General features: G+C 42.5%; 1 protein-coding gene and 1 long non-coding RNA gene across 3 annotated transcripts in view; both read left to right on the forward strand.

The window, feature by feature from the left end:
* Positions 1–1,501, forward strand: part of MEIS1 (Meis homeobox 1) — a 129,958-nt gene extending 128,457 nt beyond the window's left edge. Inside the window, exon 12 of one of the 2 annotated variants that reach the window (XM_045549744.1) lies at positions 1–1,501. This exon is cut by the window's left edge and continues 29 nt beyond it. In XM_045549744.1, the coding sequence (XP_045405700.1) occupies positions 1–255 (255 nt within the window). In that variant the 3' untranslated portion in view covers positions 256–1,501. The other variant, XM_045549745.1, reaches the window with a different exon arrangement.
* Positions 1,502–15,834: 14,333 nt separating this feature from the next.
* Positions 15,835–24,358, forward strand: part of LOC123636442 — a 73,336-nt gene continuing 64,812 nt past the window's right edge. The window contains exons 1-2 of the long non-coding RNA XR_006734536.1: positions 15,835–15,881; positions 17,944–18,068. This is a non-coding gene — a long non-coding RNA (uncharacterized LOC123636442). The remainder of the gene's footprint in view (positions 15,882–17,943; positions 18,069–24,358) is intronic.

The following is a 24,358-nucleotide window of genomic DNA, read 5'->3' on the forward strand; positions in this document are numbered from 1 at the left end:
GCCCGGGGTGGTCCAATGGGTGTGAGTATGGGACAGCCAAGTTATACCCAACCCCAGATGCCCCCCCATCCTGCTCAGCTGCGTCATGGGCCCCCCATGCATACGTACATTCCCGGACACCCTCACCACCCAACAGTGATGATGCATGGAGGACCGCCCCACCCTGGAATGCCAATGTCAGCATCAAGCCCCACGGTTCTTAATACAGGAGACCCAACAATGAGTGGACAAGTCATGGACATTCATGCTCAGTAGCTTAAGGGAATATGCATTGTCTGCAATGGTGACTGATTTCAAATCATGTTTTTTCTGCAATGACTGTGGAGTTCCATTCTTGGCATCTACTTTGGACCAAGGAGCATCCCTAATTCTTCATAGGGACTCTTAAAAAGCAGGAAATACCAACCGAAGTCAATTTGGGGGACATGCTAAATAACTATATAAGACATTAAGAGAACAAAGAGTGAAATATTGTAAATGCTATTATACTGTTATCCATATTACGTTGTTTCTTATAGATTTTTTAAAAAAAAATGTGAAATTTTTCCACACTATGTGTGTTGTTTCCATAGCTCTTCACTTCCTCCAGAAGCCTCCTTACATTAAAAAGCCTTACAGTTATCCTGCAAGGGACAGGAAGGTCTGATTTGCAGGATTTTTAGAGCATTAAAATAACTATCAGGCAGAAGAATCTTTCTTCTTGCCTAGGATTTCAGCCATGCGCGCGCTCTTTTTCTCTCTCTCTCTTTCTCTCTCTTTTCCTCTCTCTCCCTCTCTCTAGCCTGGGGCTTGAATTTGCATGTCTAATTCATTTACTCACCATATTTGAATTGGCCTGAACAGATGTAAATCGGGAAGGATGGGAAAAACTGCAGTCATCAACAATGATTAATCAGCTGTTGCAGGCAGTGTCTTAAGGAGACTGGTAGGAGGAGGCATGGAAACCAAAAGGCCGTGTGTTTAGAAGCCTAATTGTCACATCAAGCATCATTGTCCCCATGCAACAACCACCACCTTATACATCACTTCCTGTTTTAAGCAGCTCAAAAACATAGACTGAAGATTTATTTTTAATATGTTGACTTTATTTCTGAGCAAAGCATCGGTCATGTGTGTATTTTTTCATAGTCCCACCTTGGAGCATTTATGTAGACATTGTAAATAAATTTTGTGCAAAAAGGACTGGAAAAATGAACTGTATTATTGCAATTTTTTTTTTTTTTGTAAAAGTAGCAGTTTGGTATGAGTTGGCATGCATACAAGATTTACTAAGTGGGATAAGCTAATTATACTTTTTGTTGTGGATAAACAAATGCTTGTTGATAGCCTTTTTCTATCAAGAAACCAAGGAGCTAATTATTAATAACAATCATTGCACACTGAGTCTTAGCGTTTCTGACAGAAACAGTTTGGATTGTATAATAACGCCAAGCCCAGTTGTAGTCGTTTGAGTGCAGTAATGAAATCTGAATCTAAAATAAAAACAAGATTATTTTTGTCATGCTGACTCCACTGCTTGAAAAATTTGTTTACTGCCCCCCAAATTTTTGATGATTAATGCAGTAAATATAAGAATTAATTTTAGCTCCCTAAGCCATGTATGTATTTGAAAATTTTAACCACAAAGTAAATTATTTAATAATAACCACTGATTTCTTTAAACTGACTTAATGAACTCCTAATATCAGCAAATTTGAGGCCTAAAGGCATTAAACTAACTGAAGACTCAGAATTACATCCAACAAAATTTTACTCATCTAGTATCAGTGAAATTATTCTTGCAAATAATGGCAAACCTAAGTACAAAGTTAAGTCTTTTACTAAGGATGTTACCTAGGATGAGCAGTATGTGTTTATTAGGAAATTAACTACATGAATTGAAGAGACCAGACTTCAAAATCTAATTTTTATAAATATGCTCTATGTTCTCATTGGATAAAACTGGTTATTAACCAATTTTCCAGAACAGCTGTACAGAATTTCTGCATGGCAGCCAGCTAAATGGTACAAAATAACATGTTTAAGCTGGAATAGCTTATAATTTTATTTAAATAAAATTGCTGCTATAAAAAGTGCTTCCCAAAGCTAAGGAAAATATACAAATATTTTAATTAAGGCAAATTCGTTTTAAAAAATAAAGCCTTTTAGCAGTGATTGCTTTGTAAACAAAGGATGGGTGGGAGAAGAGCGCCTTAAACTCAAGTCTGATATTCAGGCCCAAGTCACCCTATAAACCCGCTCTAAGCAATTTCATTTTCTGTTGGAAAAGAGAAACCAGCTGTGGGTTGGCTTTACTAGGTGACGTGTGATTGACTGACTCACCTGCAGGAACAGCAAGGCGCACTCTCACCTTTTGTTTATGGGGCCTTGTTTCTGAACACGTGGATGCGCAGGAAGAGAGCGAGGCGCTGCCCACCAAAGCCACCTCCGCCAGCACTCGCCACCCCACCCCGCCCCCACCCCCACCCCCACCCCACAGAAGGGATGGTTTAAATTTCCCATTTTGACCCAGGGGCAATTCTGCGTCTACTTAAGTAAAAGTTCCTATTAGTGAAATCATTCTCTTTTCATAGGTGGTTACTAGCAGTTAATAACCATTTATTTACTTTTTAAATTAATGATAAACTTTATAAACTAAGCGTCCATTTGCTCCTTCTCCCCAGTACATGCCCGGGTGAGTTGGGTATTTTCAGCCTTTGCTCTGGAGGTGGCTCGGCTGGGTGGGGGAGGGAAATGATGGGGGGGGGGAGAGAAGCTAGGGGAGGAAGAAGAGTACTAGTGAATAGTTAGGGAATATGGTGACTATGAAGAATTGGGATCATTAGTGTCCAGGAATTAGAAAAAATAAAACAAACTTGTTTTCACGCGTTCCCCTCTCTGTGTGACGATTACGTGAGAGCCTTGCTCTTCGCAGTTCCTTTCTTCCCCTGCCTCGACACCCTCCCCTTAATGCTATTTTAGCTTTTCCTCTTATAAATTTCAGAGCCAGCTCCAGGGTTATTGAGGACACTTACCCGAAAGAGGGAAATAATAGAGGTGCTGAGAGTGTTTTAAAAGGCAAAAACAAAACGCCCTCCTCTAAACAAGGGCACCCAATTGTACCTGCTTTTTAGTTTTATTTTTTTTTTAGGGAGGCACTGACTGAATGAGACTACTTTTAGTATAATTTAAGTATTTTTTCCCAAAAATTAAAAAATATTTTACCCTCTCATATTTAATCAGCTGTAATTATAACACATTCAAAATGAATAATATGCCTTGACAGTATTTTTATTGTTATTGTTCATTGCATGATGTTCGACTGCTTTAGAAGCACAGGAAAGAGAAGTAAACGCGCTACAAATGGGGAATTACCCTCGTTTAGCATTAAAATTCATTTAGATAAAATTGCCACAAACATTTAAATGGGAAGATTAGTTCCCCCTCACGCCTTATTGCACTCGCTCAATGGTTCCGTTAAGAACATTTTACACGTTGGAAATTCCGTCTTCTCAGACGGCTTGCTGTTTCCTAGTTACCCACATTCAAAGCAAAGGCAGCAGCAAAGGCAGCCGCGGCAGCAGCAGCAGCAGGAAAAAAAAAAAAAAGTTTTGGCAACTGGTCTGCAATTCATCCGCTGCTCGCCCCAGCCTCCCCTCCGCCCGCTGCAGTCCCCCCAGCCAGCACCCTCTCCACACCCCTACCCCTGTCCCCTCATTATGTAATTTGCAGAGTACAGTCCTCGAGGAAACAAGTTGCTTAGTCGTCTAGTATTTATATGTCATGTTAAAATACAAAGAAATATAAAAAAAAAACCACTCGGTTCCTCTCTGGGTCTCCCTCTTCCCCTTCTGTTCTGAATTGAGGGTTTAAGTTTGAATGTGCTGAGTTTCTCACATCCCCTACCCTGAGGCCACAAGGCACGTTTTTTGGCTTTCTTTTCTGCCAGGACTTTTCCAGTAAATTCACCACTGCTTCTTGCTTGTATTAGAAACGTGTGAAAGAATTAGTTTGAAAAGTCCATGCAACGTCTAGCTTTTCCCTCCCCTTTTCTTGCCTCTCTCTGTCTCTCCCCCTCTCCCCCCACCGCCCTCCTCCCATCCCCCATCTCTTCCCCTCCCTTCGCAGAGCCACTGGAAAAGAGGAAAGTCGGCTTCGACTGCCATCTTTTGGGGATTTGGAAAAACGACTCGGTAGGAAACGGAGGGAGGCGGAGGCGCGGGGGTGGGGGGAAACCCCCTTATTATCCTGTGTCGGAACTGGCTCCCTTAATCTGATGCTTAAATATTTGATGTGGAAAAATTACCCATAAAATTAGTTACTAACAATTTCAAATTGAAATCACTTATCGAATTATAAACGCATTAAAGCTGTATGGATGGTATTAGGAGTTCCTCGGGAGGCAGCGGGTGTCTCCTTGCGCTGAGCGGGGCCGGCGAGTGTCGCCCAGGGGAGAGGAGCCCCCGCGGAGCCCGCGGGAGGCCCGGGAGGCGGCGCAGCAGCCTGGGCGCCGGGTCCCGGCCCAGCGACCAAGCGGGTGACCAGGCCCCGGCGGAGGCTCCGGCTGGTTCGGCTGGCGGGGGCGAGGGGAAGGGAGGGAAGGAGCCGCGGTGGGAAGCTCGGACCCCGGGGCGGAGGCGCCTACCGGGAAACCTGGTAGTGAAGTGGAAAGTCTACAAAGAAAGAACCCGAGCCCTACCCGCGCCCCCCGCCCGCGTCTCCCACGCGGCGCGCAGACTTTGCGGTTGACTTTGCGCTCGCGGTTGGTCGCTGTGTGCAGCGCCCCCCAAGTCTGCCGTTGGGAGCGGGAGGAGGACACGTTCCTGTCCTGGGGCTGGGCCGGGCTCGGTGCCGCGAGAGAAAAGCCCGCGGGCCGCTTCGCGGAGCCCTGGTCAGGACGCAGCTACCCCCGGGTCCTGCGGTGCGCGGGGTCCCGGCCTTGGCTCGGTGCGCGGGCGGGCAGGTCCTTGCCCGGAGCCCGGAGCACCTGGGGGGCTGCTGGAACTCGAGCAGTAGCCTCCTACGCCCTCCCCAACTCATCTCCAAGCCAAGTCTGAGGAACTATTGACTGTTTGTGGAGATGAGGCGACCAGGGGTCTACACCGAAGGTTGTAGCAGGGGCATCTGGGCCTCCTTCCTTCGGAACGGCCCAGGGTAGTTAGTGGTGGACTGGAGGCTTCCTGATGGGCTCTGCCACATCGGGGGCTCGGACTCCTGAGTCCCACGGCGGCTCTGGGAACGTGACTCCCAAGAGAGTGGGGACCGGAGGGCACACGGCACCCGGGACCGGGGCAGGGCCCACCAGGAGGGCGGCGAGTGGCAGAGTCTGGAGCCGCAGCGGGGGAGCCGTGGGCAGCGCTCCGACGCCTTAGGCGGGAGCTCCTCCGGATCACTTTAAAAGCTCCGCAAACTTTCTCCTGCCTTTCGGATCCCGGCAGGCCCTCGGCCCGTGTGAAGGCAGTAAAAACACGGCTTGATGATGCAAAGCTGCCGAGTAGGCGCTTGGACGCCGGCTGGAGAGGCGTGGAATTGGGTAGTGGGGCGCCCTGCCCGGCCGGACTTTTTCCCTTCTCACCCCCCCACATCCATGTCACCCCGCACCCATTGGCTGATTGGTGGCCCGTAGCACTTGGGGCGGCCGCGGTGCAGAGTCTACAGGAGGCTGGGAATCCCAGGGCCTAGGGAAAGAGCCGTGAGGGAGAGAGGGTGGGGGGTCGGGGGCCTGAGCTGGGCAGCTGATGGCAGGAGGGGGAGGGTTCCCTTTTCGGCCGAATCTGCCCGCCAACGCGTCTGAAACCTTCTCTCCCGAGGCGGAGCTGAAAAGAAAAACAAACAACGTATTGAGCAATCAGTTCGTCCACGTTTGAGCTTTAAAGAGCCTTTTGCCCTGAAAATGGTACCCTGGGGGTCTCGGTGGGGCGATGCGGCGAAGCATTTTTACCGCCTAGGTTCTGGCTGGGCGCGCCCGGGGGCTGCTCCTCCGCGCGCTGCCTCCTGCCCTCCCGGCGCGCTCAGCCCACTGCGGGGCAACCAGGGCGGTGAAGCCCTGGAGAAAAGGGATTTAGTTTTAAGCCAGTCGCCCATCGATCGCGTCGGTAATTTCTACCCCTGCCCACTCGCAGACGCACTCACCTCTACCCTAAAGCATTAAGTTCATTACGCGAGCAATGATCTTAATCTCCAGGCGGAAAACGAGTCCCGGGACCTCGCCGACTGGGGAAGCGGTGAACAGTCACCTGCTTCACGCACCCGCCCGGCCCGCTCCTCCTCGTGGGGGCCTCGCGTGGCAGGGAGTGCTGCGCCGGGCTCCACGCCGAGGCGTGCCGGGCAGGGGTGAGGAACCCAGCCCCTGCTTTCTCCCGGCTGGCGACCTCCTGGAGGGGTGGGATGGCGCTCGCTCGCTTTCCTTCTCCCCTCCCTTTCTTCCTAGGCCTCCCTCGCACCTCAGCACTTTCTTTCTCCTCCCCTCCCCCAGAGTGGCAAGTGCCCCTTCTCCACTGAGAGTCTCGAGGTTCTGCCCCTCTCCCAGCCTCCAGCAGCCTCAAGTTCCGCGCAGAAGTCCGGTAACCCATCGCCTATTTGAGCCCAACTACCTCACCCACCTCTCTGGACGTGGGTGGGTGGGGATCGCTCAGCGAGGCCCTCTTGAACCCACTTGCTGAGGGCACCCTGGGGCTTTAAAGAACCAGATTTCTTGATTTAGGGGAGATCCCTGCGCCCATGGATAACTCCATCCTAAAGAAACCCAGCACAGCGGCAAACACCTCTAGCAGTCGCCTGCTCCCCATCCCCCCACCCCCTTGGCACAGAGCAGCGTCTGGCACCGCGGGGAGATGGAGGCGAGCCACGCGCACCCGTCCCCTTGCTGGCCGACCCTCGAGGCGCCAGCTTGTTCTGGAGACTCAGTTTCCACTGGACAAAAGCAGGGAAAACACAACGTAATGGCTGTGTAAATCCACGTTCCCGACACCCCTCCACCCCACCCCAATCTGATTTTGGAGACTTGCATTTTCAGGTAGTCCCAAACTGTGAACAGCGAGCTTTGTGTGTTATCTAGTGGGGGTGGGGATATAAGGGGAGGAGGCTCCCACTGCCCGCTCCAGTCTTTAATGTCTGAAATAACGAAATGCCTGTGTAGCAGCTGCTGCTAGAGCCAAAACTAACTCTTTGGAAGACGGAAAAGAGTGAAAGGCAGAGAAAGACTGTTCATTTTTTTTCCTTTGGTGCCGTTTGGGATGTCATCTGTTTCCTTGGCGACTGTGTTCAGCCCCCGGAGCCCCTGGGCTCCTGGATTGTTAGGGGGGAAAAAGCATGCTATTTCTGCACCGTCATTTATCACTGTCACCGCATAATGATTCCCCTTGCAGCCCCTTATTGATGTTTGTAATTGCATTATCTCATAAAGGAGGATGATCAATGAAACCGAGCCGTGCATTCTGGGGTCAGAGGAAGCCAAAGTACTGTTTGTCCCCTTTAATACAACAAGTACTCATTATCTTCGGGTCTGCATTCAAAAAATGATCTGATCTAGGGCTGACCCTGTCGGACATCCCAACACTTTCTAAAACGCGGTTTGTGTAACCTTTTGCTTAAATGCTAAATCAAGTACCTGTCTTGCATTTCAAGATGCTAAAACTGAATGAGAAAATCATTTATTCTTTTCTTTTTCTTTTTTCTTTTCTGGGAGGGGTGCGATCCTCCGAAGACGAAGACGCACGAGATTTTACACTGCAACTGCTCAGTGATATAATATAGAAAAAGCAGCCCCCATCAACAAGAAACCTAATAAATGAAAAAATTGGGGATGAGGGGGAAAAAAGGTAGCTGGGAGCTTTTAACAAGGTCGTACTAAAAGAGCAGAATAAAACCACATCCGGTTTAATTAATAAGAGCTATAAACTGAAATAATTCCCCATGATTCTGCCCTTGCTTCTCCCTTTTACAGAGTCATATCTCCTCGGTTTAGATAAATGACTTTTGTGCCTGTTCGATTCTCACAACAACAATAACTAAATCAGTTGCACACTCTGTATCTAAAACCATCTACAAACTCCAGCAAATAAAAAGAAGTTCATTTGTCTATTAAGGAAAGTATTTAGTTGAGCAGAAATGTCCCAGTAACATTGAATGGAGTTCATGTAATCCCATGAAAATCAAGTCATCTTGTTGCACTGAAGTAAATGAAAAAATACAAAGGAGAAAAGGTCCAAGTGTAATTTTAAACTAAATGCATTATTGGACTGTCACAGTGAAAACGTGATTGTTTGGCTGGGAATGACGGGGGGAGTGGACATCAACTTAGCTTACATTTAACTTAAAGGTTTTAGAAAGGAAACATATATTACAGATTTGGTTATCATTTTCATTTGTGGAAAGAGAAGACATAGAGACAATTCTAATTCATCATTTCGGCAAATTAGGAGGCATAACTCCTTCAAAGGCAAAATTAAGCAAAAAGCTTATTTTAAATATTGCAAGGCTGTATTACCAAGAAAGAAAAGTTTCCAGTCTTCTGAAAATAAATTCCCTTTATATTAATAAGATGATCCCACCCCCCAAAAAGAAAGAAAAGATTTAGTCCAGGTGTTTTATTTTAAAAGTTCTAAAAATTTCTAAATTAACAATATAATTTAATGTCTTATATAAAAAGATTTAAATGAAAATCTTTGGCCATAGCTGAGAAAATGAGTACTTAAATAGAGCGCCCCAATAATTTGACACCTTGACATAAAACCTTAAATTGAATAACAAAACAAAGGGCTGAAACATTCCCCCTTGGGAAAAGAACTTTAATAATAAAGCTTAAAAAGTTTTAACTGTGTTGAACCATCACTTAATTTTTCTCTAGAAGGCAGATTCTTCTAAAAAGTATCATTTGCCAGTAATTCTGTCAAGGCACTTTGAAAGAATATATGTTTTTTATTATTTAAATATTCTGGCACTTTCGTTTTTTGAAAATGCTAAAACTGAAATGGATATGCAGCCATGCATATATTTAATATAAATGGTATCTTGTTGTTAACATAAAATATTAAAGAGAAAATAAAACTTTGGGCTTTGTCAGTTAAGATAGAATTTTTTAGCATAATACTCTGATTTTCAAAACATACAAGTGAAACCCCTTGATTTTAACCAATCAACGCAAGTCTTTCTCTTATTTGGTTGGAAATCTGGCATCATGTACGTTTTCTATTTTTAATATTTAGTGTTATAGCCCACGGTTAAAATAATGAAAAATTAGTCTCGTTTCAGAAATTATTTATTTATGGAACGAACATGATTAAAACATAAACACACACACAAGCTGCAGCTGCAACAGAAAAAAACTTGATTTATGGTTATTAAATCTTTGATCGCCATGTTAATGTTTCTTTTTCTACCCTTTCATTTGCATTTTAATCTATCGAATCTTTACAATTTTGCTGCCTCCTATTTCAATGATTGATTACAGATCTGAAATAAGAAAAACCAAGCCTAGCTTTTTCTTTTCCTTTCTTCGCTCTTTTTCTTTCTTTCTTTCTTTTTTTTTCCCTCCCTTTCCCCCTGGGTAGATTTCTGAAACTTTCTCTCAATGCTAATGTAGACAGGACAGATTAATTCTGCTCTTTTAAATGTCAAAGATATAAATAAAAAATGTTTTCTGTCCCAAACGTGAATATTTTCCCAGCCGCTTGTTTTTGAGTCATAAAAGATCATCCCAGCAAAACACAATTAACAGCGAAACATACACACACATACACACCCACGCAGGCACAAACACTCGGCGGCGGCGTGGATTTTTTTAAAGGTGTCGTGACTGAGTTAAAGAAAGGTGAGAAGTTCACCGTCCCTTCATCATCAGCCTCTCTATGGCGCGCTCTCGCTCTCTCTCTCTCTCTCTCTCTCTCTCTCTCTCTCACACACACACACACACACACACACACACACACACACATTCTCACTCAGAGGTTTGGTCTCGAGTTCTATCTGTGATCCATGTCACACAAACAAACAAAAACAAGCTAGGTGGGGGCTTGCTGTTAAGTTGATTTCTTGAGACAAACAGTGCAAAGACAAAAGGGGGAGCGACGCAGGTCTGTTTGTTTTCTTTCCCCGCCTTACCACTGCCCCTGGCCCCTCTCTCCCCCCGCACCTCCCCCCACACTCTCCCCGATTGCTCCCTCTCCGCGGATAAGACGGTCATTTGCCGACCGCCTTGCCGGTACGCGTCACTTTCCGCGCTGGCGTGAAAGCGAGCGTGGCGCTGGTTTGGGAAGCGCCGGCTGCAAGTCGGCTGGGCTCCTTCTCCCTGCAGGGCCGAGGGCCCCTGGGGCTCCGCGAGGCTCCGGCCCCGAGCAGATTGCGCTTCCCGCCCGGCTGGAGGTCGGGGCTGGACTGGAGCCCCGTAACTAACAGTTGCGCGCAGGAGGCGAGCCCCAGGTGTGAGATCAGAGGCTCTCCCGCCAGCCCGCGGGTCCCGGAATCTGAAAGGAACCCCCCACCCCACCATCTCCGCGTCTGACCCCCGCCCGAGCCCCGTTCGTGGGGTTTTAATGCCCGCAGACGCAGGGGAGCCCGCACTTGAGTGAGAACCGACTTCTCAGGCGGGTCCAGGCTGCTCGCGCTCGCGTCCGCGGGTGGCGCGCTGTGCCCGGGTGGAGGGCGACCTGGGAGAAGTCGAAGGGGGTGGCACCCCTAAAAATCCCTACAGGGCACACGCACAGTCAAGAATTGGGGTGAGGGCCGTGAGAGGTAGAACTCTCCAAGGCAATCTGTGCGACTCGGCCTTTGGACTCGGTGCGCACCCAAGGGTGTGCCTGCGGCCGGGTCTCAGACCGTCTTCTCAGGGCCCGGTCACCTGGGGTCTGCGCTGCTCCCTCTCTCCTAGCGACCCCAAGGCTGGCCGCCGCGAGGGCAGCGATCTTCATTACCCTGGACACACAAAGCGGTTAAAATGGAGAGGAGGAAAAAAGATATTTGATCCCGGCCGACCCTTTGTCTTGAAGCAGATTAGGCAGCCTAGAAATAGGAGGAAAAACAGAAAGTCTAGACAGGAAAACTTATTGTGTTCACAAAATATAAAAATGATCCGAGCGGTCTGGTACCTCAAGGGGTGAAGATAGATCCTTGTAGAGGAGTGGGAAGACATGACTGAGAAGATTTAAAGTGAAAGAAACGGCAGATTATTAAGAAAGTAATAGTAAGGTGTCCCATACACTACAGTTTTATTGTTGGGTAGTAACTACCCGATTTATTTATTGCCGGGGCTATATAATAGAGATAATGACCACAAACTCAAGATAAATTCTTAGGCGCCCAGCCGGTCAATTCTTTTTTATTTAAGAGAGCGAGTCTGAGATGTGAGTCTCATCTCCTCCCCTCCTCGAAGATCCGTCTTGCTTTCTACCGTATTATAAGCATGACATGCAAATAAATAAGTGCTGCTGGGTTTGTGTGGGTCGGCCTGCAGGATTTATTTCAGGTGAGGGAGGAACATACACGGAATATGAATTTCCGCAGGAGCTGCGCAGTGATTCCTTCCCCCTCTCGGCCGCCCTCTCCTCGGGGTCTCCCTCCCTTTCTGTGGGAGCAGAGAGCGTCCCCTGATGAAAACATTAACGTGTCATGTCTCAACTCCCTATTCCTTGACTTACTGGTCTGGGGAGGGATGGGGGGCCTTGCAAAACGCATCCCCAAAGTAGGTTGACTTGCTTAAAGGGATTCCGCCGACAAAAGGAAGGGTGAGTTGTAATCATGATCTCCAGTAGGGGAGCAGGATAGGAAGTATGTTAATATCATTTTGAAATATGCAAAAGGGTCCAAAAGTTTGCTGTCCCTGATCTAGTACAGGTCCCTCTCCAGCGGGGTGGATTCAAGTGGGAGCCTCCTAGCTTCTTGGGACCTTCCCGCCTCTCTTGGACTTCAGTTTCTCTCCCTGGGAGCCAGGTAAACACTTCTACAGTCAGGTGATGGAATTAAAGATGACTTTGCTCTTTGACCGCCAAGGTCTGAAGGGAGGGAGCGGCCTCAGGTGTAGGCACCACCTGAAGCTACGGCTGCGATCCCGGTTGGCCTCTAGCAAGGCGGCCTCCGGGAGCTGACCCTCCCCACCTGCGCTCTGGGACAACTCGGGCAGATCCAGAGCCTGCCAAGATGCACTCAGCATCCTTTTCCGATATTCTTTTTTCTTCCTCATTTTTTGGTAGTGTTCAGAGATATAGTGTTTCAATTTCACAATAACCACTTATATGCAGGACTTCCTTTGATCTATGTTTGAACAGATGGGGGGGAAAAACAAAAAAAACACCTGACAGTGAACTGCCATGGAAAAGAGAGAGGCGCAGGGGCAATGGGAGAGACGACCTGTAGGGCGAGGAGAAAGAGGTGTGTGTGGGGGGGGAGGGGGGTAGACAGAGACCCACAGACAGCAAGAAGCAGAAGCTGTGGGGGCGGGGACGACAAAGGTAAGGCGAGAAAGCAAAGGGCAGCTGCTAGCGGGAAGAGGCTTTTCCTGTAATTTGGTGGTTTGTATGAGGGATGATATTATGAGGCTGAAAGAGAGGACAGTCCTCGTCAATCTTTTACAATATTGGTGTCATTCAAGCACCACTTTATCTTTGAACCAGCTTATCTGTTCCAATGATTTCCATAAGAACATAAATTATAATCTTCAGAGCCTTCAATATTTCTTTTGGTACTTTATTAAGTGTTATTGCAGAGGCCATTTATGAAGCGAATGATTCAACTTTTAATCTTTTGAACATTAAAGTGTATTCCATCGAGTTTCCTTTTCAAAATAATCTAAAATAACAAAAAGAAACTAAGCTCATTACATGAAAAAGTGACAAGCGTTCCTGCTCTCAGCCTGGCAAGTTGCCTTACTCACTTCAAAGGATGATAAACTAATTGTTTCCAGAGTTTATAAGTAATTAAGCTATTATTCGGGGAATTTATGTAACAGTTTTATTAGTGTTAGAACTTTCTATTTAAAATAGCCAGAGACAAGTCTTCAGAAATACCAAGATTTTAATAATTAAAAAGTCTTCTCATTATTGTTAATAATGAAAACTGTTTTTATTTTAAAACACATTGGAAAATGTAAACAAATACAGTTTTCTCCAGAGTATGTGGTAAGTGGAGGTCATTATGGATAATTAATGCTGAAAGGAAAATGAGTATGTGATGGCTTCCAAAAATTAAAACATCTGTAACCATCAAGTTAACTTTTAAAAAGTTAATTTTTTAATCAGTCAGATGGATTTATCTTAATGTGTCAGATAGGAAAATATATATCCACTGTCCTTTTAGAATTCTATATGAAAAGTTAAAAACCTTCAGTAATTTTAGCATTTTTAAACCAACTTTGGGTGCCTAGACAACAAGAATTAATGCCAAGAAATGCTAAGTGCTCGAGTTTATCTGATTTTGCAACAAAGAAATGTACTTATTCGCCCATATATTAAAATAAAGACACTACTTTAAAAATCTTTTGAAATATGTTATTCAAACAAATATTATTTCTATAACATTTCAACTCATGTTTATCATTTTTAAATGATTAGGTTTCCCCTGAATGAAACAATATTCATTAAAGGAAAAAGTAAGACTTTAAAAAGAAGTGATGAATTATTTTGTAAAATTCAGCAAAATATGACACTTTAATAAACATTTATATAAGTAACAATTTACTATTTTAATATAATTTTCCCATCAAGGTGGTATTAGCTCTTAGCTCTGTTCTTTGATTTTAGAAAAGCCTGTTTTGTTGTCAAATGAAGAATTTCAAAAATAATAAAATTTTCATATTAAGAGGAAATATCTTAAAATAATAACAAGATATAAATGTGAAAAATCCAAGTAAGTGCTTGCATTATAAAATCTCATTTGAAGTAAAATAAGTTTTACGGAAGTTGCTTGAAAAAAATTAAAGTGTGTATTGGTTCAATATCCACTCCCCTCACCACAAATATTGGGAGTGGGCTATAACAATCATTACAATGGTTGGAATCTATGCATTAAATAGGAAAAAAAAAAGACATAGCCACTTGTTTCAAGTAAAATTCCTCTAAAGCAAAAGTCTGGAATTTGCTAGAAATCAAATATAAAATGTTTTTGTATGATTCAGGGTCAGTGTTGTTTTGTGGAACCTGTATAAACTGTGGCAATTTAGATCTGCCATTGTGTCACAATGTCTGATTCAATATTTGCTGATATGTGTGCTCTTTATTCTAATACACTAGCATTGCATTATTAAAAACAAAAACTAAAGCAACCTGCTTAGTACTAATGCAATCCCAATTGTCTAATACCCTGCGATAATTGACCTTCTGGACACTGAGCACACTGGGATTCACTTTCAGACACTTACCTGTTTAAACTGACTTTATTACAGAAAGACAATGGTGACTTTGTTGCACCTGGCACCTGCACTATTTCACACAACACATGGGCCATACCTTGCCAAGTCAGCTACCACCATGATTCACACCAGAGCAGGAAGTCAACTCTAGGCAAATTTTATAACATGAATATGCTGTTATGATTAAGGAGAAATGAATTCTTTTTACACATCCCTCTATAATCTTAAGGGGAGGATTAGAAGCCTGTTTTCTGGTTTCCTTGTGGTAAAAATATTGCTATATTAAAGGATGTTACCATTACTTTATGTCAAAGTTTAATGGTTAAGGATTATATATCCAATTCAAGGTGTCCATAATAATACAGTACAGATAGGAAAATACTGTTGTACCATAACTATGCCCTACTTGAAAAGGGTCCACTAGTGGACAGGTTTTGGGGATGGGAGTCACTAGCTCAGTGACCAGACTTTCAGGCAGCCTGGTTAGTAATCCTGACTCTTGCTAGAACACATGCAACTCATTTTCCATGGATCTTTTCCCTAATCCCTAAATGATACTAATATATTTCTGTTTTGTAAATCATTTTGCACTGTAGAATGTGATAAAGAATTGCTCTAAATTATATTGAATAAAATAATAAAATCCCTGTCAGAGAGTTCTAGATTTTTTTTTCTAGAGGAATCCTAACTCATAAAGGAATATTATTCTGCCCTCAAAGTTCAAAGTGTCTCTTAGAATTCTAAGACACTTTGATTTCATCTGCTCAGTCACCAGAAGATAAAATGACAGTGCCTTATTGTTCCAAAGAATTTACTGAGGATAATTAATATCTTGATTGATTAAATTACTTCACTGAAATAAAAGTTTACTTTTCCACCAATGACCAGACTGTGATTGAGTAGACTGAAAAACAACATGCCATATTCCAAAGAGTGATGCCAGAGTGCCCAGCTTGAAAATATCCACAAATTTTCTGGTGCTCATTCAAATTCTATGTTATACTAGTTTGGATCTTGCCTTAAATCCTCATACATTTCTAGCATATTACATCAGATCCTTTTTAAAACTGAAAAATTTCTGTGTGTATGTATGTTTTGGAATCATGAGCACACTGAGTGGTCAACAGGACACTGGAGATACTAAGATGAACAAAACATTGTTTCTGTCCCAAGAGCTCACTGAGGGGTAGAACTAATAAAAAAATAAAAAACCACAACACCAATCTGTAGCAGTATACACAGGTGCTGTGGGAATACAAAAATCAAACCAACAAGTTGGAGGAAAGGAACCCCCAAAAGCCTTTGTAGTGGGCTAAGGTGAAGAGTAGAGATCAAGAAATGTTTTTATATTGGAGTTCCATCAAGGAAACAGAAACCACTCCGAGTGTATACAAGGGGAGGAATTTAACGCAGGAAATTGGTTACATAGGGTACAGGGGAGGCTGCCAACCAGGAAGTCAACCAGGTGGTAGCCAGGCAACCCAGAGGCAAGCAATAGCAGGAAGCTGTTACCACCCCTAGCCTGGAGGGAAAGAGCGAGCAAGGAGTCACCAAACTCCAGGAGGTGAGATCACCTGGTGGAAGATGTAACCCTAGCAGCCATGTCCAGTGGGAGCTGGAGTTATGGAGGGGAAGAGGGGGAGACACACTCCGGGGTCCTGTAACCTGGAAGGGCAAGGAATAGCTTTGAAAGCAAACAGTCCCAGGAGTGGCACAGCTTCTAGGTGGATGTAACCTTCCAGAGGTCTTATTTTATTTTTCCAGACTAAAAGCTTTCATGTTAATTTCTGAAGGTGCTGGTTTGAGAATGTTGAAATTACAGGCCAAGGGTATTCCAGATAGAGACACTGAATTGGGAGAGAAAGTGGCTTACTTAGAAAGTTGTAAGTTTGCCAGTGTGGCTGGAGCAAAGAGGTGTGTGTGGGACATTGTAGGACATGAGTTGAAGATTTTAACAGAAAAGGTCATGAAGTAACCAGTGGCTTCTGTAACAACTTGACTTGTTGGCAACCATTAACTTCCAGAGGCCAGGGTAATACAGATTACAGGGGCTAACACTGTAAAAATAGAGACCAAGTCAGGTCACCATACGAATGCAATGCTGCCCATCAGCAAATGACATTCCTGCAAAGAAACACAGTCCTCTCCTGGACTGTCTTCAGTTCATTTATTCTGAACAATATTCATTGTTATTTGGTTAAGCCACAAAGCCAGTGCAACATAGATTTTCATGAACAAATTAGAAATTTCTCACTAACCCGGAGGAGATATTCTTGTGGTCACTTTGGTGTGGAGAGGGCTAGATAAAAGGTTTTGTCTATGCCCAGGTAATAAGAGTAGCTCAATCCATGACCTCACAGGTGTCAGCCTCATGAATGACAGTTTGAAGGGGATGAGACTAGAATTAAGGAGCTAAGAAACCAGTGAAAACACTGATGTGATAACGGTAGGGATGGGAAGTGGGAGTGATGACTAAGAGAAGATGTTTAGGAGACAGGAGTACAGATGTGGGGGATGAGATATAAAGTGGAGAGCCATGGTGTGGTTTCTGGTTTGGAAAACTGAGATCATGGTTCTATCTTCTGGGATGGTAATTTTAGAAGAAGGGGCTGATTAGGAAGAAAGATGAGAAACTTAGATGTTTTGAGTTTAAGGTACTTTTGGGTTATTGAGATAGAGACGCTCCTTAGGAAGGCGAAGACATGGGTCTGCGTGTTAGTAGAGAGGTCTGGGCCAGAGACAAAACCTTAGGAGGAGCCATTGGAGTAGATGAGATCATTTGGGATCTCTTTCAAGAAGTTTATGGTGAAAGAAGGGCAAGGAGTAGGCTGTCAGTAAAGAGGAACAAGGATATATCATTTTGAAGAAGGGAAAGACTTGAATATATTTGTATAATGAGGAGAATGAGGAGGACATGCTGAAATTGCAGGAAAGAGGTGTTAAATAATGGGGCATCGTCTAGCTGGGGAAGGCAGCTGTGCTCCTGCAGCGGAATACATGAGCCTCCAAGGTTGAAGGCAAGTGACGGTTACGAATATATGTCCAGAGGGGCATGGTGGAGGAAGAATTAGGGGTGGTTCATACTTGATAACCTTCATTTTCCTTTTTTGAGGTATGGGCAGTGATGCCATTTGATGACGAGTGAGGAGGCAGAAGGGTAACTAGATTTTAGCACTGAAAGGCCCATATCTCAGGAACCCCCTCAGTCCTGGACAAACTCAGAAGCTTGGTTACCCTAAGGGCAGAGGAAAGGGAAAGCTGATGTTAAATGTTAAAGTCACCACGGGAAACAGGATAGGGAGCTGACCAGAAACATAAAGCTTGCTGGCTAGCATCAAGGACTTAGATGGACTTGGAGATCAAGGGGCAACACTTTATACATGGCTGTGTAATTTTCTTCAGGAACGCTTAAGCATTTTGAGTTGTTTTTCCAGGAGAGGGTGTGTTAACTCATCTAGATGTGTGTTTGCAGTAATTTTTACTCTGAAACATCGGAGTTGTCATTCTGGGGGCAAGAAAATAGTGTGAAACTCAGTGGCAAGGTTGCCACAATTGGAGTCACCTGTTAGGTGGAAGATCAAGCTGTCAGTGGGGTATGGCATCACTCTTTCTTCATGTTTGCACAGTTGACAAACGGCAGAGTTACAACACTCCGCAACATCTTGAGGCACTCCTGACCAGCAGACACGTCCTCATAATACCTCTTCCGTCCAGAAGGGGAGAGATCATAGTCATCGAGTAGTGTCTTGAGGTAAGAAGCAGGACAAGCCTTGTGGATAAGCATCAGGTGGATTCACACACTCACCCCAAGGCATGCCATGAAAATACTTGGCCTATGTCATTGACTAAATTGTTTACTCTTTTATCTGATAGCAATTTCACCTGTTCTTCATTATAGAAACAGAAAAAAAGGTAAATATGTGGCTGTCAAGCTGGTCATGGGGCGCATGGGGCAATGAGTTTCAACTAGTAGCTTAAATATCTGTAGTTTTGTTTTTGTTTTTGTTTTTGAACAAATACAGTTGGATAGCTCCCAAATAGGTTAAGGGATGTTTTCTCTAACTTGCGCCCTATGATTAGAATGAATCAGTACATCTACACTTTCTATACGGGGCAGAAAATAGGGCACAAAGGGAATCTGGACTACATGAGTTTGCTGAAAATCTGAAACTAAGTGTGGGTTGGGGAAGGTACTCAAGTCTCCTCTGAAATTTGATGCAACTTGGCTCAGAACTCTCCCCGAATTGGCCGAGGCTTTAGACAATGGGTGTGCTATGGACTGGACTGTGTCCCTTCAGAATTCATATGTTGAAGTCCTAACCCTAGTACCTCAGCATGTGACTGTGTTTGGAGACAGGGTCTTTAAAGAGGTAATTAAATGAGGTCATATGTCTGGGCCCTAATCCACTCTGACTGGTGACTTTATAAGAAAAGGAAATTTTGACACAAGGAGAGATGTCAGGGGTGCTGAAGCATGGGGGAAGGACCATGGTGAGGACACAGTGAGAAGGCAGCCACCTGCCAGCCATAGAGCGAGGCCCCAGAAGAAACCACACCTGCCAATACCTTGATGTCGGACTTCCAGCTCTCAGAACTGTGAGAATGTACATTTCTGTTCTTTAAGTCACCTGGTCTGTGGTATTCGGTTCTGGCGGCCCTAGCAAATGAATATAGGGAGGTTTAGAGTTTGAATCCCTCAATAACCTGCGAAATAGGGGATACATCAATTTGTTTTAAATATTAAAACTAAAGTAGGAGATGTCTAAGAATACCCTGTGTTTACCTCAACTTTATTTATGAAATATTTATCAACCACTTTCATAGCGCTTACCATGAGGGGTGACTTCATTACCCTTTTCTGCTCTTGAACTTTTCTGTCTCTCATTCGCCATATCTGCACAAGCTCTATAACAGCCATTTTAAAAATGCGTTATACTTCAAATGACAATGCTGCAATTTTTAGTGAAGTTTGGTTATGAAGTCTATAGGCAGTGTTTTCATTATGTTTAATAGGAATTAAATCTGTATGTGAACATAAAGCTTAACTCGATGGTGTTACCCACTTTATGACTGTGAGTTTGGACCAGTCATTCTATCTGGTTAATTCTCTTTAGTATTTAAAATATTTCAGGTTGATTTTAATGTCTGACACTTTTAATTACAATAAAAATACTTTTCTAAAATCCTTCTGGGCACATGATGATGCTGACAGGACAATCTCCATGGCATTAAGTTGTATGTTTCTATGTTGATAGCAGATTCTGCTAAAAATTTTGCAGAAGACCAAAAACAGATCTGATATTGTTTTGTGAACCTATGTGTAGCTATTGAATCTATGCTGACTTGTAAATTATGCTTTAGAAACAGTAACAGGTAATGTACTGAACTTTCTATGAATATAAGAATGTTCATTAAAAGTTTGCCTCCTGTGAATTTTTCTGGTCATTGTTCTTGGAAATAAAAGAGAGGATTGGAAATTAGAAATCTTATAAACTAATCCCAGCATTCCCATGTACTTATTGTGTAGCCCTGGTGAAACCAGTTGTAGTATCAGCTTGTTCACCTGTCAAATAGGGATGCTTCTATCTTCTAATCCTACTTTACAGGTGTTTGTGAGAATAACATTAAATAATGCATGTCCATGTGGTGCTTTTTAAAACACGCTATACAAATTTGCATGTTATTATTGTAATTGCCACTAAATGGTTTAATTTAGTAACACTTTTACATTGCTTTCTCCAATTCTAAATTAAGTAGCAACTTGGGATTCCTTCAGGGATGAAAACCACAGCAAACACAAGGATCTGCTATTTGATCAGGGTTTCCAGAAGGAATCCTGGTTCTGCCGTATTTCAGGAAATGTCTCCTGGAGCTTGATATTGACATTTGTTTTCAATCTCACATTAGATAGTGCTTATTTTCTACTATTAATAATTTCCTAGAATTTAGTTTTTTTCTAAATAGCCAGTTGAAGATGTGAATGTTACCTTAGATGGAAAACTCCCGACTTACCCTCAAGTTATGTGCAATGTGTGGGAATGTGTCATCTCAAAGTGCGGTGAGAAAAGTTCTTTCCCTGAGGGTGTCTGATTCCAGCCATGCTGTACAATATTTGTCTGAATAAAAGAATAATAAGCATGAGTCTCATCACTAGTTATTAACAAAGTGTGTTAAGAAAACCCACATGTAACTATCACTTCCTGTGTTGGGACATAGGTAAATGTTCATTAAATGTCAAATAATTCCTATAAAATGCTGCTTTTGAACTCAAATTATAATTGGACAGTGGTCCAAACCATCCAGATTCTTTGCCTTGAATCTCAAGAGTGTGGGCTAACTGGGGAAAGAAAGAGAGAGAGAGAGTGTGTTGAATTGTCATTACTGGGATTGGAGCATGGGCATCAATTTAGAGAGATTTAAATTTTTAAAACCTTTCTATTCTGGAAAGTTTTTAGACACATACAAAAATTGAGAGATTGGTATGAAATACCCCCATGTATTCATCATCCAACTTAAAGAATTACAATAATCAACATTTTGGTATCTTTGTTTCATCTATTCTCTCTCTTTCTCCCCCCATTTTAAATCAAACACTAGATGCCAGTTCATCGCACCTTTAAATATTCCAGGATGTCTCTCTAAACTAATAATGACTTTTTGGTGCAATTTTTAATCAAAAATTTTTAATAACTTTTCATTTTGATGTAATTTTAAACTTATAAAAAGTTGCAAGAATAGTACAAGAAACCTCTGTAATCATTTAATTTTTTACACAGATATCACTAATCATAGACATTTTGAATTTTCCTTTATTACTTTTTCATATAATTCATATTTTTTCTGCATCATTTCAGAGTAAGTTGGTGACATTATGTTCCTTTACTACTAAAGCCTTCAGTGTGTACGTTCTAAGAACAAGGGTGTTTTCTTACATAACTATAGAAAACTCATCAAAATCAGGAAACTTAAATTTGTACAATACTATTATCTAATCCACAGTCCATATTTAAATGTCATCAATTGCCCCAATATCATGTGCCACAATGTCGGTATGTCCTTTATGTCATTTTTTCTCTGATCCGAAGTCTAATCCAGTATCATGCATTACATCTCACTTGTCCTGTCTTTTTAGTTTCCTTAAATTTGGAACAAGCATTTCCTCAGCCTTTCTTGGTCTTTCTTGACCTTGACATTTTGAAGAGTACAGACCAGTTATTTTGTGGAATGTCCCTTAGTTGGGGTTTGTTTGATGTTTCCTTATGACTGGATCTAGGTTATGGATTGTTGGCAGGAGCACCACAGAAGTGATGTTGTGCCCCCAGTACGTGGTATCGGCTGGCACATAATGTCTGTTTGTCCCACTATTGGTGACATTAACTCTAATTATTTTGATCACAAGGTGTTGTCTGCCAAGTGGGAATTATTTGGAGATTATTACATAAATATTCTGTTCCTCATCAAACCCTTATTCACTAGTGTTAACATCCATTGATGATGTTCTAACTCCATCGTTTTTTATATATTTATTAGTTGGCATTCTATTCCATTGTAAGGAAGGGTTTTGCCTGTTTTCTAACTTTATCAATTTAATCATTTACTTATTTCTATCAGAATGGGCTAATGGATTCTTATTTTATTTAATGGGTTATGATTTATTACATTATTTATTTTGACACTCAAATTTTTTACGTTTGGTCAGTGGGAACCCCTCCAGGCGCCTCCTGTGTCTTTTTAATGTATCCTAAAGGAGGCTTAACTTTGTACCTTCTATGTTGAAATGGAGACTGAGCTTGGCTCTTCTATTTAATGCAGTGTCCAACAACAATAGACTTTCCTTCCAAATCCTCCAGGTTTTTGGCACATCCCTGGAGTGAGTCTATGTGGTCAGTTGAGTAGCATGGAAAAGACGTAACTGTGCTCACTTACAGGAAAGCCCTGTCGATAGCCTCTTTGGGCCCTGGATGGTGGCTATCACAGAAAATATTCCCTGCTAAAAAATCAAGCAACAGGCTTCCTAATTTCTGGCTTCTGTCTGAAACAGGCTTCTTGAGCCAGTTAATTGAACATAAATTACAATTGACCTTGGAGGGATTAACTTGCATTTTAGGGTCATCTCAGCTTTATGGCTATTTGGGTGCTTTCTGACTGCCTGTGCTTTTATATAGTTTTCAGCTAAGTTAGAGATGAAAATGTACCACTCAGGGACATTACAGGAATTGTTGACCTTCTCCGGTCAGTTTGAGGTCAAGGAATTAATGCAGAGAATTACCAGAAGATCTATAAATACACATGTTTCTTACATGAGAGGTATCATTAAAAAAAAAAAAATGTTCATTTTACTTAACTGTTTCAGATCCATGTATAATATTTGACTAGCAGTCATATAAATGAAATTTTAGTTTGGGGGCACAATAAAAATAACGTTTAAATTAAAATTTTAAAAAAACTCACTAGCAGTAGGTTTTCTAAAATTCCATTGTGATTGAATAAGATGATAAACACTGTATTCAAAAGAAGAGCTATTGTTCATGTCAAAGGCTGAAAACATTCTTTTGGGACCAATTCAGTCATGAAAGTAATCATTGTGGCCTATGTTCTAATTTTTGCTGTGTCTTTTTGGCCTATCAGGAGGTTGAATTAGAAATTGGTATGCCAGCTTCTGCCTGATGAATGTATGGGAAGAGCATGACCTTTGGAAACACAGACCTGAGACCAAAGAATGCCACTGTCACTGATCACTTCTCCATCTTTGGCAAGTCTTTTTACCATTAAAAATGTCTGTTTCCTATCTGCGAAGAGGGTATCTTAGTCTATTTGTGCTGCTATAACAAAATACCTGACACTGGGTAATTTATAAGAATAGGAATTTATATTTTACAGTTTTAGAGGCTGGAAAGTCCAAGATCAAGTTGCCAGTAGAGTTGGTATCTGGTGGGCTGCTTTCTGTTTTCAAGATGGCAACTTTTTGCTGCATTCTCCTGTGACAGAGGGGGCGATTGCTGTATTCTCACATGGAGAAAAAGCAGAAGGACAAAATAACCCTGGCTAGTTCCCCCAGCCCTTTTATAAGGTAACTAATCCCACTCATGACCTAATCACTTCCTAAAGATCTCATCTCTTCATACTGTTGCATTGGGAACTTAACTTTTAACATGAATTTTGGAGGGGACACAAACATTCAAACCATAGCAAAGGCTTAACAACTTGCAGGATTAGTGCAAGGAATAAAAGCTATATAAAACTTTTTATAAAGTGTAATGCTGACATAGAGGCATTGACAAGGTTCTCAGTGAATATGATTTCCCTTCTCTCCCACCCTTTCTTCTAATACCATAACATTCACCACCATTTCATTAGTTGCTTACAACATGCCAGACTCTGACTTAAGTGCTTTACATGCACTATTTGTCAGAGAGGAATTATTATCTCCAATTTACAGACGAGAAAACTGAGACCTAGAGATGTTAAGGACCCTTGACCAAGTTTTGGTGCTTCCTTCCTTCCTTCCTTCCTTCCTTCCTTCCTTCCTTCCTTCCTTCCTTCCTTCCTTCCTCCCTCCCTCCCTCCTTTCCTTCCTTCGCTGTTTGTCACTGTTACTTTGCTTTTCTCTATTGTATGCAACCATGTAATTATAATTACAGTTTCCAAAAATATACCTAGCTTCCTATGGGCATATTTTGATATCCTGGAAAAGCCCATAAAGCCTACTAGTTTAGTATTTATTTGAATATGCCATTAACTTACAAAATATTAAGGTATCATGGAAATATACACAGTTGAATATTTTGAGCCTTATATCCTTTAGTGTATTTTTGAGCTACAGCACTTTCAGCAGTCAAAACAGTATCAGCATATGTACAGTGTTTCCACCATTATTACTGTTTTCAATTCAAAGAGAGATGCACTTGGAAGAAAATTAGAATCTTGCTCCTCTAAAGCAATTTCTAGCAAGTCCATCAGAGACTATGCAACCTTTGAGGTTATGCTGCAAACAGATTTGGAATGGGTATGATGTTGAAAATTATTGCATCAAACGAAACT

This window comes from Lemur catta, chromosome 4 (assembly GCF_020740605.2).
Source record: "Lemur catta isolate mLemCat1 chromosome 4, mLemCat1.pri, whole genome shotgun sequence".
Lineage (NCBI taxonomy): Eukaryota > Metazoa > Chordata > Mammalia > Primates > Lemuridae > Lemur > Lemur catta.